At 40.1% G+C, this 21,463-nt stretch overlaps 1 protein-coding gene across 2 annotated transcripts in view; it reads right to left on the bottom strand.

Moving 5' to 3' along the window:
* Positions 1 to 21,463, bottom strand: part of OSBPL10 (oxysterol binding protein like 10) — an 86,183-nt gene that overhangs the window by 26,079 nt on the left and 38,641 nt on the right. The window contains exon 6 of one of the 2 annotated variants that reach the window (XM_063124975.1): positions 19,991 to 20,142. The exons of the other annotated variant lie outside the window; for it this stretch is intronic. Coding sequence (XP_062981045.1) covers positions 19,991 to 20,142 — 152 coding nt within the window. The remainder of the gene's footprint in view (positions 1 to 19,990; positions 20,143 to 21,463) is intronic. 2 annotated transcript variants of the gene reach the window in all.

Below are 21,463 nucleotides of genomic sequence, written 5' to 3'. Positions count from 1 at the left end.
GAAAGCCAGCAATACACCCATTCAAACGTGTTATTTTAAAAGCAACAAAAAATTTGCATTTCAAAGAGATAAAGCTAAATACAGAGAAGATTATTTCAAAATGCAGCAGTACACATACTCAAATAAAGCAAGAATCAGCAGAAAACAACTTGGAGAATAAAAAGGTCTTTGATGCCAAAAAGTCAACAAAGCAGGTGCCAAGTGGACCTCTCTAGCGAGGGCATTCCACAATTTAAAGGCCACCAAAGAAAAGGCATGCCCATGAGTAGCCATCCAATCAATCTCAATTTGTGGGGGCACTTTGAGCAGAGCCTCAAATGATAATATCAGAGCATGGGCAGGAACATATGGGAAGAGGTGGTCCTTTAGATATTTTGGGCCCAAGCTGTAAAAAGTTTTTAGGTTAACACCAGCACTTTGAATTGGTCCCAGAAACAAACTGGGAGCCAGTAAAGATGGCACAATACTGGCATCAACCATGAGTTAAAACACTGGACTGTTACTCCCTCAATAGCAGCTGAGTTCCAGGATCAAATGTCACAACAAATAACCCAGGAATGTGGCGTTCTGGTGTTGTTTTGCAAAGCAGAAGCGGGCAAGCAACTGGGAGTCAGCGTGCTCACTTGCTTCCACATATTCATGACCAGCTCATAGTTTAAACAACCCATGAGTAGTCATGGGTCAATGTCTGAAAAGGTCTCAAGTTAACTAGTTGTAAAAATTGTAATTACTAAAAAACATATCACAAAACCCATTCGGCATTTAGTAACAAAACTTTGAACAACGTATGTAATTTGTTAAAAGCTAAAATGAAGATCAAAAATTGGAGCTGCAATCCTGGGAGTAAGCCCTACTGAATCTCTGAGTAGACATGCCTAGGATTGTGCTGTTATTTGCCTTTTTAAGAATTACACCCGATAAGAAATTACTAGGACAATTACGTTTCGAGACAAAATACTGCAAGGTACTGCTCCCTATGGCATCTCCCCATATACCAGAGGTCAGGAACCTCAGACCCCCAATCTGGTTATGCCTCCTTCTCCTGGCCCTATGGCCCTATCTTCCTTCTCACCAACTGACAATCATTTGATGGTTTCCAGGTTGTTATGCAGTCCCCCCCCCCCCATTCTTAGAGGCTGAAATGTCTCTCCTTAGGCATAGTTACTGACATTAAGAGCTCTAATCTAAAATATGCTGCTATTCATTTATTTTTGTACTTTTGGCCGCACTTCCATTTGCCTTTGGCCCTGCCCACCACTGGAGTGTGCCCCCACCCACAACAGTTTCACCAAAATTGAATTCAAACCTCAGGTTGAACAAGTTTCCCTACCCCCTCTCATGACTGAAAACCCCTATTTCTTTGCCGGTACAGATTACTGTGTCAGCAAAATTGTGTTAAAATAATTAAGGGTGCAGCGGAGACAGAAGAGAAACAACTTATGCCATGATTGGCACCAACATCCCAACTTGGAGATAAGACAGCTCAAAAGAGAGGGGTGCTTAGAATTTTCACTATTTCTTATCAACAGAGCTATGAAAGATTTCCTTTTGTTTTGTTTGGCAGCAACACCAAGAATAGGGAGCTCCTTTTAACACACGAAGGCTTGGATCCAGACTAAGGCCCCGTTCAGAAGACACCTTAAACCATGGCTTTAACTATGGTGATTAAGACAGAAAGCTGAGCTGTGTTCAGAAGACACTTTAAACCACAGTTTTAACCATGGTGTAAAAAGCCTTATTCACCATGGTTAAAGCCATGGTTTAAGGTGTCTTCTGAACACAGGCTGGCTTCCTGGCTTAATCACCATAGTTAAAGCCATGGTTTAAGGTGTCTTCTGAACGGGCCCAAAGTTAATTGCACTTAGATCCTACTGGAATCAATGAGACAAGTTAACTTCATCTGGATTCCGCACATTAATCAAAAAAATGCCAAAGCAAAAATCTGTAAGGCATACAATAAATGAAATGGACTTTTGACATATAAATCTATATAAATGGACATTAATGACCTTGAATGTGAATCGCTACACAAAAGGACACACCTCAAAATAAGAATCAAACTGGTTATATTTAACCAGATTTCAGAAACTTGTTTGCACAGTCATTAAATGAAGTTTGACGTCTCAACATAAACTGGATTAGTTACTAACATGACAAATGCTGTACTAGTGTGTACAGAAAACCATGGCAATCAGTTGTATAATGTCACCTTTCCCAGAGGACACTCCAGTAAGTGACTGATCAATTTACTATTATGTCCTATAGGGGAAAAATTGACAGCACTAATGGATTCTGTCCTTGCTCCTCCACAGACAATGTGACCTATTGAATTGCCAAGGCACATGGTCAAAGGCTGCATGTTAACTCTCCCTAAAAAGAAACAAAAACGGCAAGTCATTAAGATCCTATTAAACTCAAATATCAGACATCAGCAACCCAATCCTGTGTATGTCTACTCAGAGGTAAGCACCACTGAGTTACTTGTAGGCAAGCAGGTATGGGATTGCAGCCTAAAACACACTCCTGAAGTTTTACTTGTAATCATTTATTAGGGAAGGGGTGGGCAAGACCTGGCTCGGGGGCTACATGCCCACATGCCCTTTAGTGCAGCCCTTGCTGCCCCACCACTGACATCTAGTGGTGGCAACAACAAAAAGTGGCAGTTTGTCACTGAATTTCAGTGGCAAAGAGAAGCTGAAAAATGACTAAGTTAACTTGAAAACAAGCTAAATGTGTTCCTGTTCAGCCCCCATCAGACAACACAATAGTAAACAGTGGGTTAATAGTCAACTCCACTGTAGACTATCGAGGGGGTACTCCCCACACAACATGATTTTAACCAATCATTGTGTGGATTAGGATTGATTATTTTGAGGAAATTACAGGGTTAAAAATAAATTGGTCTAAATCAGAGATGATGTTGTTTAACTATACTAAGAAGGAAGAAAAGGATTGGGAATTTAAGGGAATGGAATTGAAAGTTAAGAACGAGATTAAATATTTGGGAATTAAAATTACAAAAAATTTAGAGAATTTAGAAAGGGAAAATTTAACGAGGTTAAAGAAGGAGGTACTAGAGAAATTGGAGAAATATAAAAGATTAAATTTATCTTGGTTTGGGAGAATAGCTTTGATAAAAATGAAGATATTAGCTAAAATTAATTTTGTATTTAGGATGCTACCTATAAAAATATCAGAAACCGAGATAAAAAGTTGGCAAAATATTATTAATAAATATTGTAATGGAGAAAAGAGAGCAAGAGTGAATAAAAATAATTGGTACCTAAGCCAAAAAAAGGGGGGAATGGGTCTCCCAAACATAAAATTATACTACGTAGCAAATAGATTAAGACATGTTGTAGAAGCAATTATGGGAGTAGGAGATTTATATTGGATGGAAGAAAAAATCATAAGTAAGGTAGAGATGAATTTGGAGAATGTTTTTTTTAAAGATGGAGGAAGAAAGTGGGTTGGAAGTATAGATAATCCACTCTTGAGGACTCAATGGGAAATTTGGAGTAAATTTAAAGGGAAGCTGCTTCCGAGCAACTCTCCCTTAGCACCGATAATAATGTTAAAGAATTTCCCAGAGGATCTAAAGGGCAGATTATGTAAAATATTAAAAGAGAAAAATAAAATAAAATTAAAGGATTGGGTAAGAGATATTAAAACAAGAGAGGATATGGAAAATTTGTTAAAGGAGAAGAAGCTATCTTGGCTAGAATATGGTCAATTAGAACAATGGAATAAAAAGTGGATTAAAGATAATAGAATGTGCAGAAAGATGACGAGGTTTGAAGAATTAGTAGTAAGTAAGGAGAAAGGAAAAGGAGGTAGTATAGTTTCAAAAGGATTAATGAGTGAAATATATAAAATATTGTTAGAGAAGGAGTTTAGAGAGAATACAGAGAAAATGATTTGGGAATCAGATTTGAAGATACAAATAGGGCGACAGAGCTGGGAGGGACTATGGAAACAAAGAGTGTTGAGAAGTTTATCAGTAAGAATAAAGGAGAATTATTTTAAAATTTTATGGAGGTGGTACCTAACCCCGGTTAGATTGAATAAGATAAGTGATCAACATTCAGCAAATTGTTGGAGAGGATGTGGGGAAAAAGGAACGTATTTACATATGTGGTGGCAATGCAAATATGTACAAAGATTATGGAAGATGGTGTTCTCAGAAATTGAAGAAATAGTGGGAATGAAAATAGAACAAACACCAAAAATAGCATTGCTGTCACTATTTGAAGATATAAAGTGTGGAAAAGGAACTATAGAGCTGATATCGAGTTTGTTGGTTGCAGCACGATTGATGATAGCTAGGAACTGGAAGATCCAAGGGGAATATTCTATTGAGGAATGGTATAAAGTAGTATGGGACATAGCCATTAATGATAAACTGACATGCAATATTAAGTGGAGAAAAGGCGTAACTAAAATAAATGAGTTCGAAGGAATTTGGAAACAGTTCCTAGTGTTCGTGTTTACTAAGGGAAGTGGGAAACCACCAGCAGAAGAAATGATTAGATTTTGGACTCAAGAATGATCCCGAGGTGGGGGGTGCACTTTTATGTTAAGAATGAAGATGTTGTAGTGTGATAAAGCATATGTAATAGTTTTTGATATTTGTACTCAACAATTATTCAATATGTATGCAGCAGATATTTGATGTATTTTTTTTTCTTATTGTGTTTGTTTCAGTTATATTTTGGAAATGTTTATCTATGTTTATATAGTGTTGAAAATGAATAAAAATTATTATAAAAAAAAAAAGGATTGATTATTAGTCAATGGAGTTGCCTATTAGTTGCTTTAGTTGAATATACCGTTAGTCAATGGTACATTTGATTGACACATCCCCTGCCCTCTCCCCCCCTCAGGGATCCCATCAGCCATTGCTGTCCAAAATCTATCCTGGAAGCTATTGCAATCCAGAAACGTCACCACTTCTCCATGATTGGTTCATTTTTGGCTGTGGGCATTCCTGTCCCCCTCCGTTTCCTGCCAAGATCTGGCACTTGCAATGGGGGCTTCCTATTCCCATGCTGACCTGAACCTTCCCTCTCCACCTGTGGGATTCTCACTCTACCACTGACAGCCTGCCAGGCAAGTCTGAGCACGGTACCAAAAAGCACACCACTGAGACTCACCTCTCCTTTTCCCAGTCATCCGCGATCTCACTGTCCCCCCCCCAGTTGAGGTGCGGGGGGGGTTCACACTGCTGTGCATCCCTGCAGGCCCCCTGCCAACTTTGGGCATGGTCACACCAACTGAAGCAAAGCTAGAAGCCGCTGTCGCCCCCTCCTCCTTTCCCCCATGTCCTCCCTGCTGTCCCTCTTCCCTAAGCCCCACCAAACACCCTTTGATGCTCATGCAGCAAAGAAGCCCCCTTCTTCCCCCAGTTTCTCTTCGCCGCCACCCTGCTGTCCCTCTTCCCCAAATCCCCATTGCTTTGGCGCTCACAGGGAAGAGGGACAGCAGGGAGGAATGCGGGGGCTGCAGGGATGGCAATGTGAACCCAACATACCTCAGCTGGAGGGGATGGAGAGATCATGGATGGATTGGCAAAGGAAGTGAAGCTAATATCTCCAGAGGAATTGCTGGACCATGCCCAAACTTTGTACATAGCACACAGAGTATACTGACATAGGAAAACATGAAGGGGGTGTCTTGGGCTGAGAGTTTCAAGGAGTGTGTAATGCCCCACCCCATTTATGGTTAGGTTTATATTGGCAAGCACATGATTAGTCACTTCCCCCCCCCATCACACACCCCACCATCAGAACAGCACTCAACAGCCCGGGGAGACCAAGGTGTGGAATGGCACGGGCATCTGACAGCTGTGGAGCATTTAGTGGGCAGGGTTAGGGCACAATGGGGCTCTGTTCGCAGTCTGTTACTAGGCAGATTTCAGAAGCAAGTTCTGGTGGCTAGACTAGAGCGGCAGCCACCGTTTTGGCTGCTCTTGCCATAGCCACTGAAAATAACCATGTGCACCAAAATAGTCAACAGTCCCCGCCACATGACACGATAACCAACAGTTGTTCAAATAGTCAACTCCGCTCAGCATTTGTTATTTCAGCCAAATAACCAACCATGGTGTGAAAAAGTCCCAACAGATGACACAATAACCAACTGTTCACTATTTAACGCACGGTTGATTATTGTGCCATCTGAACCCAGTCACAGCCTGTCCATGAAATTCTTTCCCAGTGCCAGAGTTGTCCAACCTGGCATTAGGACAAGGAATTCTACTTAATTGTTTAGTAAGACACATTCAAAGGCTTCCTAAATTAATAAGGGCCTCAGGTTAATTCTTTACTTCTTCTATTTTTATAATAAGTTCAACCACCAAAATGTTTAGATAGTTATAAGATGTAGAATTTATATTTAGTATATACTGAGTAAAATCCAATGTAAGTCCTACTTAGAGTAGATTGACTGAAGTGAGTGGGATGACTAACTTAAGACCGATTCATTTCAGTGGGTCTAATCTAAATAGGACTTGCACTGGATTTTACCCAATGTAAAAATTGGCTTCAAAACTTCAATTTTTAGATATGGAATATTCTTTTCTTCTTCTAATGAATAATTCTGTTAAATATGAAACTGTGGTTAAAAATCAAAGAATCCACAAGGATGTCCAATTAAATCATCTATTAATCCAATTCAATTTTGTTTCCCTCCAGCACTAAAGCATTTTGCACCAATATTAAACAAGTGAAAATGAAAGTGGCAAACAACTGCGTATTCTTGAGCTGTGGGAAAAGGGGAAGGCAGTTCCACCAAACAAATATTGCATATTTCAGATGTAACCTTCCCTTAAAATGTAGTTACATGAAATTTTATAACAGTAAGCACCACTATACAAAAATGCATGAAACAATGTAATCTAATTAAACTTTTGTGGTTTTCTTTACTTTGGCCAGGATCCTAAGAACAGCACACTCAACTTGTTCCATATCCCAAGGGGTTTTTCAGACTTCTATTTCTCAAAACAGTAAGTCCCCTATGAAATCTGAAGCTAAGGAGACTTTCAAAAGCAGTTTCTGATATGCCATGTGTGTCTGGTGTTCAATGAAGAAAGTCAAAAATCCCACTGGATATGCTTTGGGTGCGCCTAAAGTACTTTGATGGATCCTGGCCATTAAGATTTAGTAATATGGGAATGGCAAGGAGGGAAATTTCGGAACTATCATTTCTGTTTTTGAGAACACTGTCATGTCAAGATGAAACACATTTTAATCAGAGTTGCCATCAAATAAAGAAGAAATAGACCAGCACCAAAGAGATTTTATATGATCAAACAAAAAGCCAGCCTCTACAGGTTTGTCCTAAATTAAAAAGGGGTGGGGAAGACTTGAGCTGTTCAAAGCAATTCATTCTTCATAGAATTATATTTTCTATCAGCAGCAATAATACTGTAGAATGCGATAGATTGATTTTTTTATTATTATTATGTATTCATAATATGCTATCTTTGCAGGATAAATGAAAAATAAGTCAATTCTTTTCTAGGTATGTGTATGAGAGTCTCAACACTACAAATATCAAACCATCCCCTACTTAAGGACCAGTCAATAGTAGTGCCCACAAGGTGCAGCTCTTAGTAAACCTGAAAATGATTGTCAAAACCACCAAGAAAGATCCATATTCCTATAAGGTCCACATCAACATGTTAAGAATGTTCCATAATATACAAATCTTTAAAAGTAAAGAACATGTTTTAAAAGGCTAGCATTCTAAGTCTGTTACAGCAATAACAGCAGGTTCTTGTGGCACTAAAATTTATTCTGGCATAAGCTTTCGTGGACACTGTCTATTTCATCTGATATACATCTGGTGAAGTGGACCATGTCCACAAAAGCTTACGCCCGAATAAATTTGTTAGTCTTTAAGGTCACACAAGACTCTTCATTAGTTTTTCCTGTTTCATTGAATACACCACCTACCATGGCCATATTAATTTGGACATGATTCTCCATGATGTTTCAATCAGGCATGACACATCTAGCTACTTTGGTGAGCTCACATGTGTTCAGCATTGTGTTTCTTGCTGTATGTAAGAGCCCTACCTAAGCAGGCAAGTGCATATGAAAGGGAATTATTTGCACATTTTGTTATAATGCAACTGAAAGGCAATTCTATGGTCGCTTTTCAGTAATGTGATAATAGTTACGTCTAGAAATGAGGAAATGACACCTATGCAGAAGCCTGTGACAAGGCCACCATTGTGGTTGAAATAAGTTCAAGTTGGAGACTTCCAAGTTCACTCTTAACCACTACATTATATCATCTCTATACAGATTGCAACCAAGCTTAGCCTACGAGTTCTATGGTACAGGAAGGGGGAAACATATCAGCTTCAAATATCTTTATGAATGATACACACACACACACACACACACACACACACACGCATACTGGGTTCAGACAATCACAGCGGGGGAAGCAACCATCGTAGCTGCTCCCACGCCCTGTGCATGCCACATGCATGACCACCATTTGCATTATTCCCTGCTGCTTTCACCCACAAAGTTTTGTAAGCAATAGTATCTTTTTCAATATTCAACTGAGCAATACTTAAGAAAGTCTAATTCAGTTGGCAAATTGATTAAATCAACAAATTAACATATACAAGGTTTCCCCACCACAGTACACCAGACATGATGAATAGAAGTACTTTGTCATAACATCTTCCTGAAGCATAGCATTGTCTCATCACACAAATGGAAAACAATGTTAGGACTTGGGACTTTGCTATTGTGAATTTCTTAGACCACTCGTTCTGTAAAGGATCCTACCTTTTTCTTCCCTGAACAGAATGGGCTTCCATTCAGGGAAGTAGAGTTGTGCTCCTGGAAACCACTTTGGTTGACTACAACTCAACACATTAGCAAAAAAGATGGGAACCTTGCCCATGTTATTGCATATTTACATGGAGATGTGTGTTTTCAGATGATGCCATTTTTATTGGAGAGGTTGTATGTACTCATCTTATCTAAAACGTTCCTCTCGGAGGCAAAATAAAGGCAGAAGCTTTGGCTTAAAAGACATTTACTTTAATATAAAATATGTACGCAAACAGGTTTACCAGAGAGATTTTACTTGCGTGTACAGCAAGCTATAAAAATCAAGATTAGTTAGATTAGACTAAGTCATTTCTATCAATACCATTGTAGTAAGCTTAATGTCATTTAATTCGACTTTTACTGTAATTGTACATTTAATCATCTGAGCTAAGCATACCTTACCTGGGACTTTTCAATTAATTGTGTCAGATGTCATATTTGGGTGGTCCGATAGTGAATAAGCTTAGAACAGTAGTATTTTGCCAACGGATTAATTTAGCTGTACAAATCATTACAGGCTAAAGGCATTTGCAGTACTATGCAGCCTAAAAAGGATTTAATCAAGCATAATGGAAAAAGACAGACCACAGTAAGAAATCCTCTGATGTCTCTGCTACATAGATGATGTGCCACACGACTATGTAATAACAAATGTGCTCTTGTCAAAGCTGAAGCTCACATTGGGTTAGTGCCAACAATGTTGACACAACACATTTATTGTTTAGCTGATCTGGGACAATCAAATGTTTAGACTTTATGTCAAGTGCAGGGTACAACAAAACATTTGAGTCTCTGCCAATTCCTTATTGTAAAGAAACATACAGGTTGGTGATATAGAGTTTCCTTGGCCTTTTTATTTGGTGTGATGTGATTTACTGTTAATGAAAAATCAAGATGTCATAAACTTTAATAGGATTCATTTGTTTGATAAAAATCCCACAACCAAACCAAAACCATATCGCATTAAGTATAAATGTTCAGTACATTTAAAGTGGTCTTCCTCCTCCTTTAGCTAGAAGACTAACTACTAGACAGAACAGTGACACACTCCAAGTATGGCATGATACAATATCGCTACTCACCTGGGAAGAATACGAAGTTGTCCCTGGGAAAGAACCCGAGTGGCAAGATGCCATATAAAAAGCTAGCACCATCAGGGACAGGACTCTTTTCTCCCTGGTGCACTAGGACAGTACCACATGATTTTAGAGCCTTGAGTAACTGGTAGCTCTTTAATTCTAGAAAACAGAATGCAGTGCCTGTAGCCCCCTACCACATAAATCAAAACACACAAAATTAGATGAAAGGATGAGAGTTAATTGCTAGAGAAAAGTATTGATGATTAAGAAATGGCTTGAAGATGCAGAGGAGGACTGAACTGCGGGGTCAGAGAACAAGAGAAACAAAGGCTGGATAAGGGGCTAGATTATTCAGTGAAATCAGTGAGATGTGGGGGAAGATGAAATCAAGGAGAAAGGAAAGAGAAGCAGAGGAATGGGAGGGTTATGTAAAAGGGAATTTTTATAACTCACACAATGACCCGAGTGGGAAGCAGAGCAAGACAGACAAGAGAAAAATGAGTGCCAAGATGTGGGAAGAGGCCAAGCAGAATGGACTACACACCTGAGGTAGGAAAGGGGCTGGTCACTTTAAGAAAAGGATGCTTTTATGTGCAGGACAAGTTGCACCTATGTTGTCACAATGATCCACATGATGCATGCAAGTCATTAAGTGCAGCTTGTTCAGGATGGGACTGATGATTGGGATATGATCCACAGGTCTAATTATAGCCTATAACATATATAGCTAGTTTCTCTAGCTTCCAATACAATATAATGTCTTTTTAAAAATTTGTTTCAGGCCTACATAAAGAAAGGCTAAGCAACTTTCACAAACAAACGTTTTTGCAGATTTGAAAAGCCATAATAATTTTTCAGAGTATGCTTCAAAAGAGGCCAAAGGTATTCACCTATTGCGTTACCCACACACATAACGTGAGATGTCATAGTGCTTGCAATGTGATTAGCTAGAAACATCCATATGACTAAATATAGAAAGAAGATGAACTAAAGAAAGGGAAAAGGTACCAAAGCAGCATCAGATAGAGCAAACAAAGGCATCAATTAGCATCCCAAAAATGTGAATATCCTGACAATTTTATAGGGTCTTTTTCAAGAAAAGGTTTCTTCCCTTACCAAGTATTACTTTCAATCTAAAAATAAAAAGGGGGGGACATTCATTACAACCCTAGCATCTCCAGAAGCTCTTATCTGGAACAGAGGATTTCTTCCCTTGCAAGGTTTTGCCTACATTCAGAATAAACCATTGCACTGAATATACTATTCAGAAATGCCCATTTATTTGAAAGGGAAAAGGTATTAAAGGTTGGGTGGCAATTCTGTAATGAGCAGAAGGCATTCAGAAATGTTTGTTTACAAAAGGCAGACATGCACACACCTCTCGGAAGGAACATTTACAGAAGAATGGGGGAGGATATCCAGGACTCCACAAATAGCAGTGTGCCTCAGTGGCTAATATTCTATTGTCCTTCCTGCCAATTCCTTCAGCCCTCTAACAAGTACAGAGGACTCAAGGGAGAAATCTGGCCAGGGCTGGTCCAAGACATTTTGCAATCCATGTACAAAAGATGACTTGGCTGGCAGTTAACCCCTTCTTCAACATCTGACACCAAACCTGAAGGCAGCAGGACAGCCTAGGACATACCACATGACCCACAAATCTCTCCTGCAATACCTTGCTGTCACTTTCCAGCATCTGCTACCTGAGACAGCTCTGGTCTGGCTCAACTTGCATGGAGAGTTGAGGAAACACCACCTTTCTCCCAAGCCTTCTGATGTGTTCAGAAAGCTAGATAGTTACAGTCAGGCATCACTTGTGTGGAGGTTTGACTAAGAAGAAAGACAGCTACTATCTCTTTTTGTATCCAAACTGCAATGCAAAGGAAAGCATGTTTGAGGCTGTTGGCAGTCCTTCTGCCCAGAAGAGCTTTCACTTCTGGATAGCAGAACTGAGGACACCTGTAGAAATCCTCTTCCTTAGCCACTTTGAACCCCACTACAGACTAAGAATGGGCTAGGGCTACCCTATGTAATCTTTCTCTTAAAAAGAAGTATGCAATCAATCTCTCACATGAATATTTTTTAAAAACATGTTAGCATATATTTTCTAAATATGCTAGCAAATCAGCACATCCCGCTTTCAGAAAAAATGGTGAATGAAGTAATAGTAATGCATGTAAAGCCCTTCACCAGAATATTAAAAACATAAACGAACTCAGCAGCAGGATACTGCATTTCCACAACTCTTGCAGTATGAAGCAAAAAGGAGAACTCATCTGCTGTTGATAATATCCAGCTGGGTCAGTCAATTTCCTCAAGGGTAGCATCTAATGGTTCATTCTATTTCAAGGCACAAGTCGAACCTCATTTTTATTTAGTTGTTACTTGCAATGTATTTGCTGGATGTCAGCCAATAATCCCTCTTCCCCCTCCCAGTTAGTCCATGAGCTCTGATTAAAAGAGATGCAAGTTTACAGCAACACATCATAATAGAAATCAGAGCAAAGCAAATTACTATATGAAATCTTCCTGAAGAGAAAATAGTCAACTGGTATACAAAAGCTCAAGGAAAAATGACGCATAGTCGGGGGCTCCCTTTATCTACCTTCTCTTCAAGGTTTAAGCAAGTTTGTTTGCAGAACCATTACAAAGTCAACAATTTCCTGCTAATGTAAAGCAACACTAATTGCAATCAATGCTTTTCTGTAACTGGCTGCGACTGAAATCCCCAAACCAACAGTCTCTCCCTTTAAAAAAAAAAAAAGTTATGGTAGCAATAAAACAAAGCAACTGTGTATACAGACATGAACCAGAGTTCCAAATGTTGCTTCAGCAGCTAATACAACAACTGATTTTTAAAATATATTACCAAACTATTATTGGCTGCATTCAGACGCCATGATAGTCAACAGTCGTTAACAGTCAACTCACAGTTGGGTATTTTATGGGTTCTCCCTATTCAATCAGAGAAACAACCAATCATGAGTTGGCTATTAACCAACTGTGCATTGACTAACTCATCCCTACCCACCCTGTCAGTCCTCCCACGTGCATAGCGGTGCTGGTTCCGCCTTGCAATCTCCACACGCTGCTCTTGAGAGCTGTCAAAAAGGCCAGCTCTCAAAAGCAAGGCGAGAGAGAGATCCCTATGGGGAGCTGGGGAAGCACACTGTTTCTTCAGTGGAAGAAAGGGTGCCAGGAATGGGGAAGGGTGAGAGCGGTTGCCCACACCCACTTCCACCCCACCCCCATGCCTGGCACCCCTGCTTCTTCAGAAGAAATGGGGCGCAACTCAGAAGAAACAAGGTGGGTGCGGGGAAGGAAGGAAGGGTCTTAAAGACCCACTTCCCAGCAGAATCCCCCTTGGTGTCAGAGTGTGGGGACACCCACATAATACACCACATTATACAGCACGTTCCAAATGTACAATACCTTCAAGTACAGTATCTTAGGGTGCAATCTAGTGCATGTTTAGACGGAAAAAAACTCCTACACCTCCCAGCATTCCCCAGCCAGTATGGTGTGTGCTTGTGTGTGTTGGATAGTTGAAGGGATGGATGTGGGCTGTGGAGTGAGTGTGATGCTGTGAGTGTTAGTTGAGAAGGAGTGACTGAGTAAATGAAGGGTGAAATAGTGAAGTGTGAGTGTGTGAGAGAGAGAGACAGGCAGACAGACAGAGATGTAATTTCCAAATTTCCAAAAAATTTGAAACCATGGAGAAATAACATTTCCCCCGTTTTTTTCCCCTCGAAAACCCCCCAGAATTTTTTGGAAAAATTTTTTTGAGGGGGGAATGCAATATTAGCACTTTTTACAGATTGAAAGTCACTTTGTTACTTTAGGAACATAAAATGTAATTATGTAACAAGTTGGTTTGGCATAAAATTATCACATTTGGTACATTAAAAGTACAGTGTATTCAAACAATTATTACAAATTGAATTTACTTTTTTAAACTTTTACTTTTTTTTGTAACAAACGGAGCTACAACCTCCTGAACTATAAGGAACACCTGAACTGTAAGGAACCTCTTTGGTTTTGCCAGTTTATGAGGAGGAGGCAGAAAACATTTTTTTAAAAAAAACCCAGAAGACACCATCAACATCAGAAACAAAGAAAATTATGTGTTTCTGCTCTAGTCCTCCACAGGGCTAAAATAAAACATTCCATAATGCATTTTTTCAATTTTTTTCAATTTTTCGAAAACCAACAAACAAAAAGGCTTTGGAATAACACGTGGGGGTTTTGTATTGTTTTTCAAATTTTCCTTTCCCCCCCCCCCCGGGCCTTCATATGTCTAGACAAGAAAGAAACAGACAGGCACACAGACAGACAGACATGGAGGAACACCATTTCCTGCTCTACATCAGGCAGCAAAATGACTTGGGCTAGTCCTGGGAAGGGAGCAAATGTACATTTAATTGAGTAAACATCCATGCAGACCATTTTTAAAGAGAGAAAAGGGCAGAGCTCCTGCTTGGAGCCTGGAAGGAGGGGTAAGCCTGAAGAGCGAATCGATGGACAAAATCAATGGAATGTACATCTGTTCTTTTCTCAGCAAAAGCAGGTGGAAGCCCAGCTCACCATAAGGGCAGAAAATCTGTACATACCCTAAGTGGAGTTTAAAAATCAATCAGGGCCGGTGGTGAATTGAACAACTAGAAGAGAAATTAATTGAGCTTGATGGGATATTGTACTTATGTTCCTGGATTCTGGCCTCTTTCTCTGAAAAAAGAAGGGATTAACTCTTTGGAAAATTTAATACTGCCTATCTTTTAGGGTTGCTATAAAAATACTGAGATAGTGAAGTGCTTTAAATGTTCCAGAAAATTACTAGGCCAATATTAAAAGTAAGCATTAACTGCAAAAAGAATGCATAGAGACTATGTGCTAATTTGGTGTCTCAGTTTATAAACTTGTATGACACTCGGCTACATCTGATGGCCAAACACTTAGTCAGAAAGCTAACAATCTCTGCATATTTTGCCCTTTATCAATGTTTTTTAATACATGACTAAAAAGTGCATATTGTATTCCCCATCCAGTCAGTCTTGGAATATTTAAAAAATATAAAGTAGGAAATAAAAGAAGTGTATTTTAAAAGCAAATGCTTATTCTTTTAAAGATATTATCTATTTTTTTGTTTTTTTCAAATCAACTAAGGGCCCAATCCTATGTATATTTAGACAGAAAAAAGTCCTACAACTCCAATACTGGCTGGAGAATGCTGGGAGTTGTATGACTTTTTTTCTGTCTAAACATGCATTGGATTGTGCCTTAAATTGTCAAAAGTAAGGTATTATGATGATCATAACAATGATTCAGGAAAGAAGAATAGTTTCACAGGCAAAATTTGACTAGGGGCTCATCTACACAAAGCAGGATATTCCACTATGAAAGCGGTATGAAACTGGTATATGGTATATGTGTCAATAGGCCCCAACAGTTGTCAACGCACTTCAATACCGCTATAAAGCAGTAATGTGGCTCCTGCCTTTTATATACCCCTTTCATAGTGGAATATCCTGCTTGGTGTAGATGAGCCCTAGCAATTCCACTCATATACTCAGGACATTAATTCAGTTATTTACTCTAACCTTACGAGCTATTAGGCAAATCAAAAGTTCCATATAGCAATTCAAGAATCTTACACCAGACTTTCCCAGCTTTCAAATTAAAAAATTAAGATTTGCAGAAATCAAGGAGCATCAAATTACAACAAATGCAGATCTTTGAACAAGGGGGTGGTGTCTGCTTTATTACTGTCATAAAGGCACAGGCTCCACTTCAGCAATGTTTATCTAATCAAGGTTGAATCAGTTAAAAAAGATTTCTAAGAGAATATCAGTTTACAAATGACTCAACTATTTTTTTAAAAAAGATATATGTTGTCATTCTTGTAGATATGGAGAAAACCTCCAGTCTTCTATACAGTGTACATTTTTATGGTTTCAAAGTGTGGCAGTAGCACCAATACATGACCACCAGGTGGCGCTCTATGGCAACCCTACATTGCTCATCAAGTATTCTTTTGGTACCACCTTTGAAAGCAGAAAAAGAGTTTGAGGTGCAGGTATCACACATCACAAGGGAGACTTAGGTAAGGCAGCAAAAGATCTAGGAGACTGATCAACACAAGGCTAAAATGAGGCAAGGCGGAGGTGGGCTAAGCAAGTGGATCTGGAACAGTAGAAACATAAACATCTGTAAAAAGGATTCAAGCAATGAAAATGGCAGACAAAAACATCAGGCCCTGTATCTGGAGAATATTCAATAGGATCACACTGCACATGAATTAAAGAGAGGAGGCGGCTGACTACATGAGATTCCATTAGCTCATAGGGAAGCAGTAAACATATCCGTCTTGTTGGTATGACTGGACTTTATGATGCTAAAAGGTATAAAACAGCAATACTGCTGACTTCGACGAATGTAATAAGAGTTGTGAAAATGAAACCATTAACATGGTTATGAGGGGGGAAACCACTGCCTTATTAAAGCAATTCAATTGTAAGTGAGATACCTGTAGCTTATGTGCTCCTAGCTGGAGATGCCCATTCATCACTTCTGAAGGGTTTATTCTGCCAAAGTGAAGGCTGAGCTCAAACTTGCAATTGCAGATGCCACCTCCACATGCAATGCACACAATTTATGGAACAGATCTCACTGTACTGCTGGCCCAGGAGTCATTTCAAATATGCTGCAACATTTCACCCTCAATTCATTATTCAAGGTGGCCTTTGAGGGGGGAAATCAGCAGGAAAAAGGAAGACTGCCTTCTGTTTGCACTCATTATTTTCTGCTGTTATTTGCTTCACTACAGTGACATGAACAACAAGGGAAAGAGATACAGTAAGATTCTCTGTCCTCTGCCACTTCCCCCACATACACACCTGTTAATCCTTGAGCCGACCATTACAAATAAGATTGTAAGGTATGCTTAAGAAGGTGGAAGCTAAGGTACCTGAACAGGTACACTTAACTCATTTACTCCTCTCTCTTATATTTTCTACCTTTCTGTCCTATACTCTTATATTAAGAACATAAGAACAGCCATGCTGGATCAAACCAAGGGTCCATCTAGTCCAGATCTCTGTTCACACAGTGGCCAACCAGCCATCAGCCAGGGATGAACAAGCAGGACATGGTGCAACAGCACCCTCCCACCCATGTTCCCCAGCAACTGGTGCACACAGGCTTACTGCCTAGAATACCGGAGATAGCAAACAACCATCAGGGCTAGAAGCCATTGATAGCCTTTGCCTCCAGGAATTTATCCAACCCCCTTTTAAAGCCATCCAAATTGGTGACCATCACTACATCTTGTGGTAGTGAGTTCCATAATTTAACTATGCACTGTGTGAAGAAGTACTTCCTCATTTGTCCTGGATCTCCCACCAATCAGTTTCATGGGATAACTCGGGTTCTAGTATTTTGAGAGAAGGAGAAAAATAACTCCCTGTCCACATTCTCCATACCATGCATAATTTTGGTTGATGTAACCTTCCCTCGTATTCTGCTCCCTTAATCTTCAACATGTATCTATAGAGCTTTGATTTATTTCAAAACAAAGAAAAAAGCACAATTCCCAACCATTACTTAATTCCATGCATTATTATATATCCATCCCATCCATTATTTAAAGTGGATCCAGATTTAGGGCACAATCCTATGCATGTTTAGACAAAAAAAAAGTCCCACAACTCCCAACATTCCCTAGGTGGCATGGCTAGCTGGGGAATGCTGGGAGTTGAAGGAGTTTTTTTCTGTCTAAACATACATAGGATTGTGCCCTTGATCATTTGCAACTGGGCTGGTGGAAGCGGCCTTCCTCCTCCCTTTCACCTCCTCCAAAATGCAACACAGAGAGTCACGGAACACAGTTGAATGGAGTGAGCTGTAGTGCAAGGGGAATCCTACAAACGAGAAGGATCTTGGAATTGTTGTAGATCACAAGCTGAATATGAGGCAACAGTGCGATATGGCTGCAAGAAAGGCAAATGCTATTTTGAGCTGCATTAATAGAAGTATAGCTTCCAAATCACGTGAGGTACTGGTTCCTCTCTATTCGGCCCTGGTTAGGCCTCATCTAGAGTATTGCATCCAGTTCTGGGCTCCACAATTCAAGAAGGATGCAGACAAGCTGGAGTGTGTTCAGAGGAGGGCAACCAGGATGATCAGGGGTCTGGAAACAAAGCCCTATGGAGAGAGACTGAAAGAACTGGGCATGTTTAGCCTGGAGAAGAGAAGATTGAGGGGAGACATGATAGCACTCTTCAAATACTTAAAAGGTTGTCACACAGAGGAGGGCCAGGATCTCTTCTCGATCCTCCCAGAGTGCAGGACACGGAATAATGGGCTCAAGTTAAAGGAAGCCAGATTCCAGCTGGACATCAGGAAAAACTTCCTGACTGTTAGAGCAGTACGACAATGGAATCAGTTACCTAGGGAGGTTGTGGGCTCTCCCACACTAGAGGCATTCAAGAGGCAGCTGGACAACCATCTGTCAGGGATGCTTTAGGGTGGATTCCTGCATTGAGCAGGGGGCTGGACTCGATGGCCTTGTAGGCCCCTTCCAACTCTGCTATTCTTGTCTTCAATGGAGATGAAAGTCTGAATACTTTAATCCCAAGTTATTTTCAAGGTGGTACATTTCTGCATACACCAAGGATCTTTAAAGAACTCATTTCTGGTCAGGAAACCACTTTTTCTTTCTAATTCCCAGAAATGTGGGTGGGAGCAAAGCAGCTTCTGAGAAGGTTATTTAAATCCAGAAAATGGCATGTAGAAAGCATTACTTCTCTGATCAAATCAGTGCCACCAACAGGTGTTTCAAAGTTGTTTATTTAAAAAGACCACCTTTTCAACTGCTCATATGTGGTTTAAACATCAAACATTTTTTTTAATTTTTTTTTAAAAGGCCAAGAGATCCCATCGCAGACCTCTGACATCACATCCTTTGCAGCTATGATACTGGAAAAGGAAGAAGTGCTGACACACGCTTTGTTAGTATGCCCAAGATAGCATTATAGCAATTTGGCAGAACAAAGCTACATAAATTATAGTTTACACAAAGACCAGAATTGTATGCTGAAAGCTAATTCCTGTACATAAGCTTGAAGCTAAAATAACCACCAAATAGTCCGTAACATTAAAATTCTCTCAACAAATGCTCCTGACTGACATTTTGTAGTTTACTAATATCATTCCTAAAGTGCCTTTACTACTTCCATTGCTTAAGATTACTGTAGCTAAGTGGCACATGCTTTGCACACAAAAGGCTAAATCCCTAACATCTGCAGGAAGGGCAAGGAAAGACTCATGTCTGAAGCTGTGGAAAGCTGCCACCAATTAGTGTACTCAATACTAAGACCAATGGTCTGACTCTGCATAAGACAACTTCCTACGTTCCTATCTTCCTCAGATAAAGGCTTCAGAAGAGGACAATATTATAGAGTTGTAATGAGAGAGAGCTATGAAAACATTACACATATCAAGCTCATACACACTGGAGAACCTTTCAAGGCATAAACAAGTCCTGGTAGTCAATCCAGTCCTTCACAAAGCTTGCTAGGGTGATCATATGAAAGGGAGGACAGGGTTCCTATATCTTTAACAGTTGTATTGAAAAGGAAATTTCAGCAGGTGTAATTTGTATATATGGGGAAACTGGTGAAATTTCCTCTTCATCACAACAGTTAAAGCTGCAGGTGCCCTGCCCTCTTTTAAATCTGGTCACTCTAGTATAGCTCCTGCACTTTTGTTGTGATGAAGTGATGAACTGTTGTGATGAAGAGGAAATTTCACCAGGTTCTCCATATATACAAATGACACCTGCTGAAATTCCCTTTTCTAGGAGCCCTGTCCTTCTTTTAGGTCACCCTAAAGCTTGTTAACCTGCATCTAAATGAGTTGGCTATATAAAAGAGATGGGAATCACAGCAGATTGTCCTTGATTAGTAAAAAGCATTAAATCAAGTACTAAGCATGCATATGGCCGAGGACACAGAAATATCCATACAGCGTTTTAAACATCTGTATGAAAACCACACTCACCTCTGTGGTTGGCAGTGTTTGTTCATCACCTGTCGTAGCTGGTACTATCGACCATGTTAGATTGGCACTAGCAGCTGTCAGAGAACTAATGGCACCATTTTTCAGTGGCTCTGCGGAATGTGACTTTGGCCCTTGCAATCCTAGGATGTTGTCTGAAACATGAGGGGAAAAAGTTACCTGCAATGACTGTTCTTTAGTTTGTGTTCCACCTATTCACTTTGGGGGTGGGGAATCCGGCAATACCTGGAACCTAGATAAGCAACACTTCTCTAAGCCTTTCATATGTCAACCTCGGTGTATCCCTATATGAGAGTATTTATGGATCTCAGATATGGCATATGTGGGGCACTGGTAAGCAATGCAGCAGGATGAGGGAAGGGCCAATAGTACACATGAGCTGAGGTTTGGTGGGGGGAGGGTCCCCTTGCTTTGCTGGTGTCTACAGTATTGCCCCAGGTTCTTTTCCTCCACCACCTGAGGCAGACCTGGATAAGAAATTATCTTGCTACATATCATACTGCATCTAACTTCTCACATCAAAGCACCAGTCACAAAGTTGGCTCTATATTTGTTCATGTAAACTATGCCTCCATTGTTAAAAACAACACTCCCAAACAGAAGGGTGTTTCATTTGATTTGTTCAGTTTTGAAATGAGTAAGGTGTTGTCTTTTATACAGTACACAGGTGTCGACCAACAGTTTAGCCACTAATGCTTTTCCCAAGCCTACATAGATATCCAAGTATTACTACACCCTTTTACTCAAGTGTGACATATAGCTAAACAACAGTGAATTTTGAAAACATTCATCTACTTCAAAAGTTATCTTAACTAAACTCTAGCATCAAAGTTATAGACACTTGAGGAACTGAGCACCTGAGAGTCTTCCAGACATGCGGCAATCATGGCAGCAGCCACAGGCAAAAATCTGCTTCAAGTAAAAGCATATAGGCATAGATAGGCAAGCTGACTTTAAGTTAAAGGAGGGAAAAGACTTGAAGCCGTTTCCATGCCACGTTTGAAGAGAGGACTATGTGACATCGCAGAATTCTACAAACACTCTTTGCTCACACTGGATCTTTGTGATGAAACAGAGAAAGTATTCCAGAAGCTCTGGTCTTAAGTGCTTGTCAAGTAAGCTGTTTCACAGTTTGATTATGGCAAACAGCCCCTCCAGGAACATTTAACTGAAACCTTGGGAGCTTGGTGCCACCCATATGCTGACACCCACATCTATTGTTACTTGTCACCTAACAAAAAGGAAGCAGTTGAAATCCTTGAACGTTGGCTGGGTTTGATAATGGGCTGAATGAGTATGAACAAGCTGAAGCTAAACTCAGACAAGGCAGAGCTGTTGTTGGTCAGCAGAAAGTCTGACTGTGAGATTTGGATTCAACCTGTTACGGAAGGGATCGTGCTCCTGATGAAGGACCAAGCTTGGGAGTGCTCCTTGACCCTAAACTGTCCCCAGATC

This window comes from Elgaria multicarinata, chromosome 1 (assembly GCF_023053635.1).
Source record: "Elgaria multicarinata webbii isolate HBS135686 ecotype San Diego chromosome 1, rElgMul1.1.pri, whole genome shotgun sequence".
Classification (NCBI taxonomy): Eukaryota; Metazoa; Chordata; class Lepidosauria; order Squamata; family Anguidae; genus Elgaria; species Elgaria multicarinata.
This window is presented reverse-complemented; position numbering and strand designations above follow the sequence as displayed.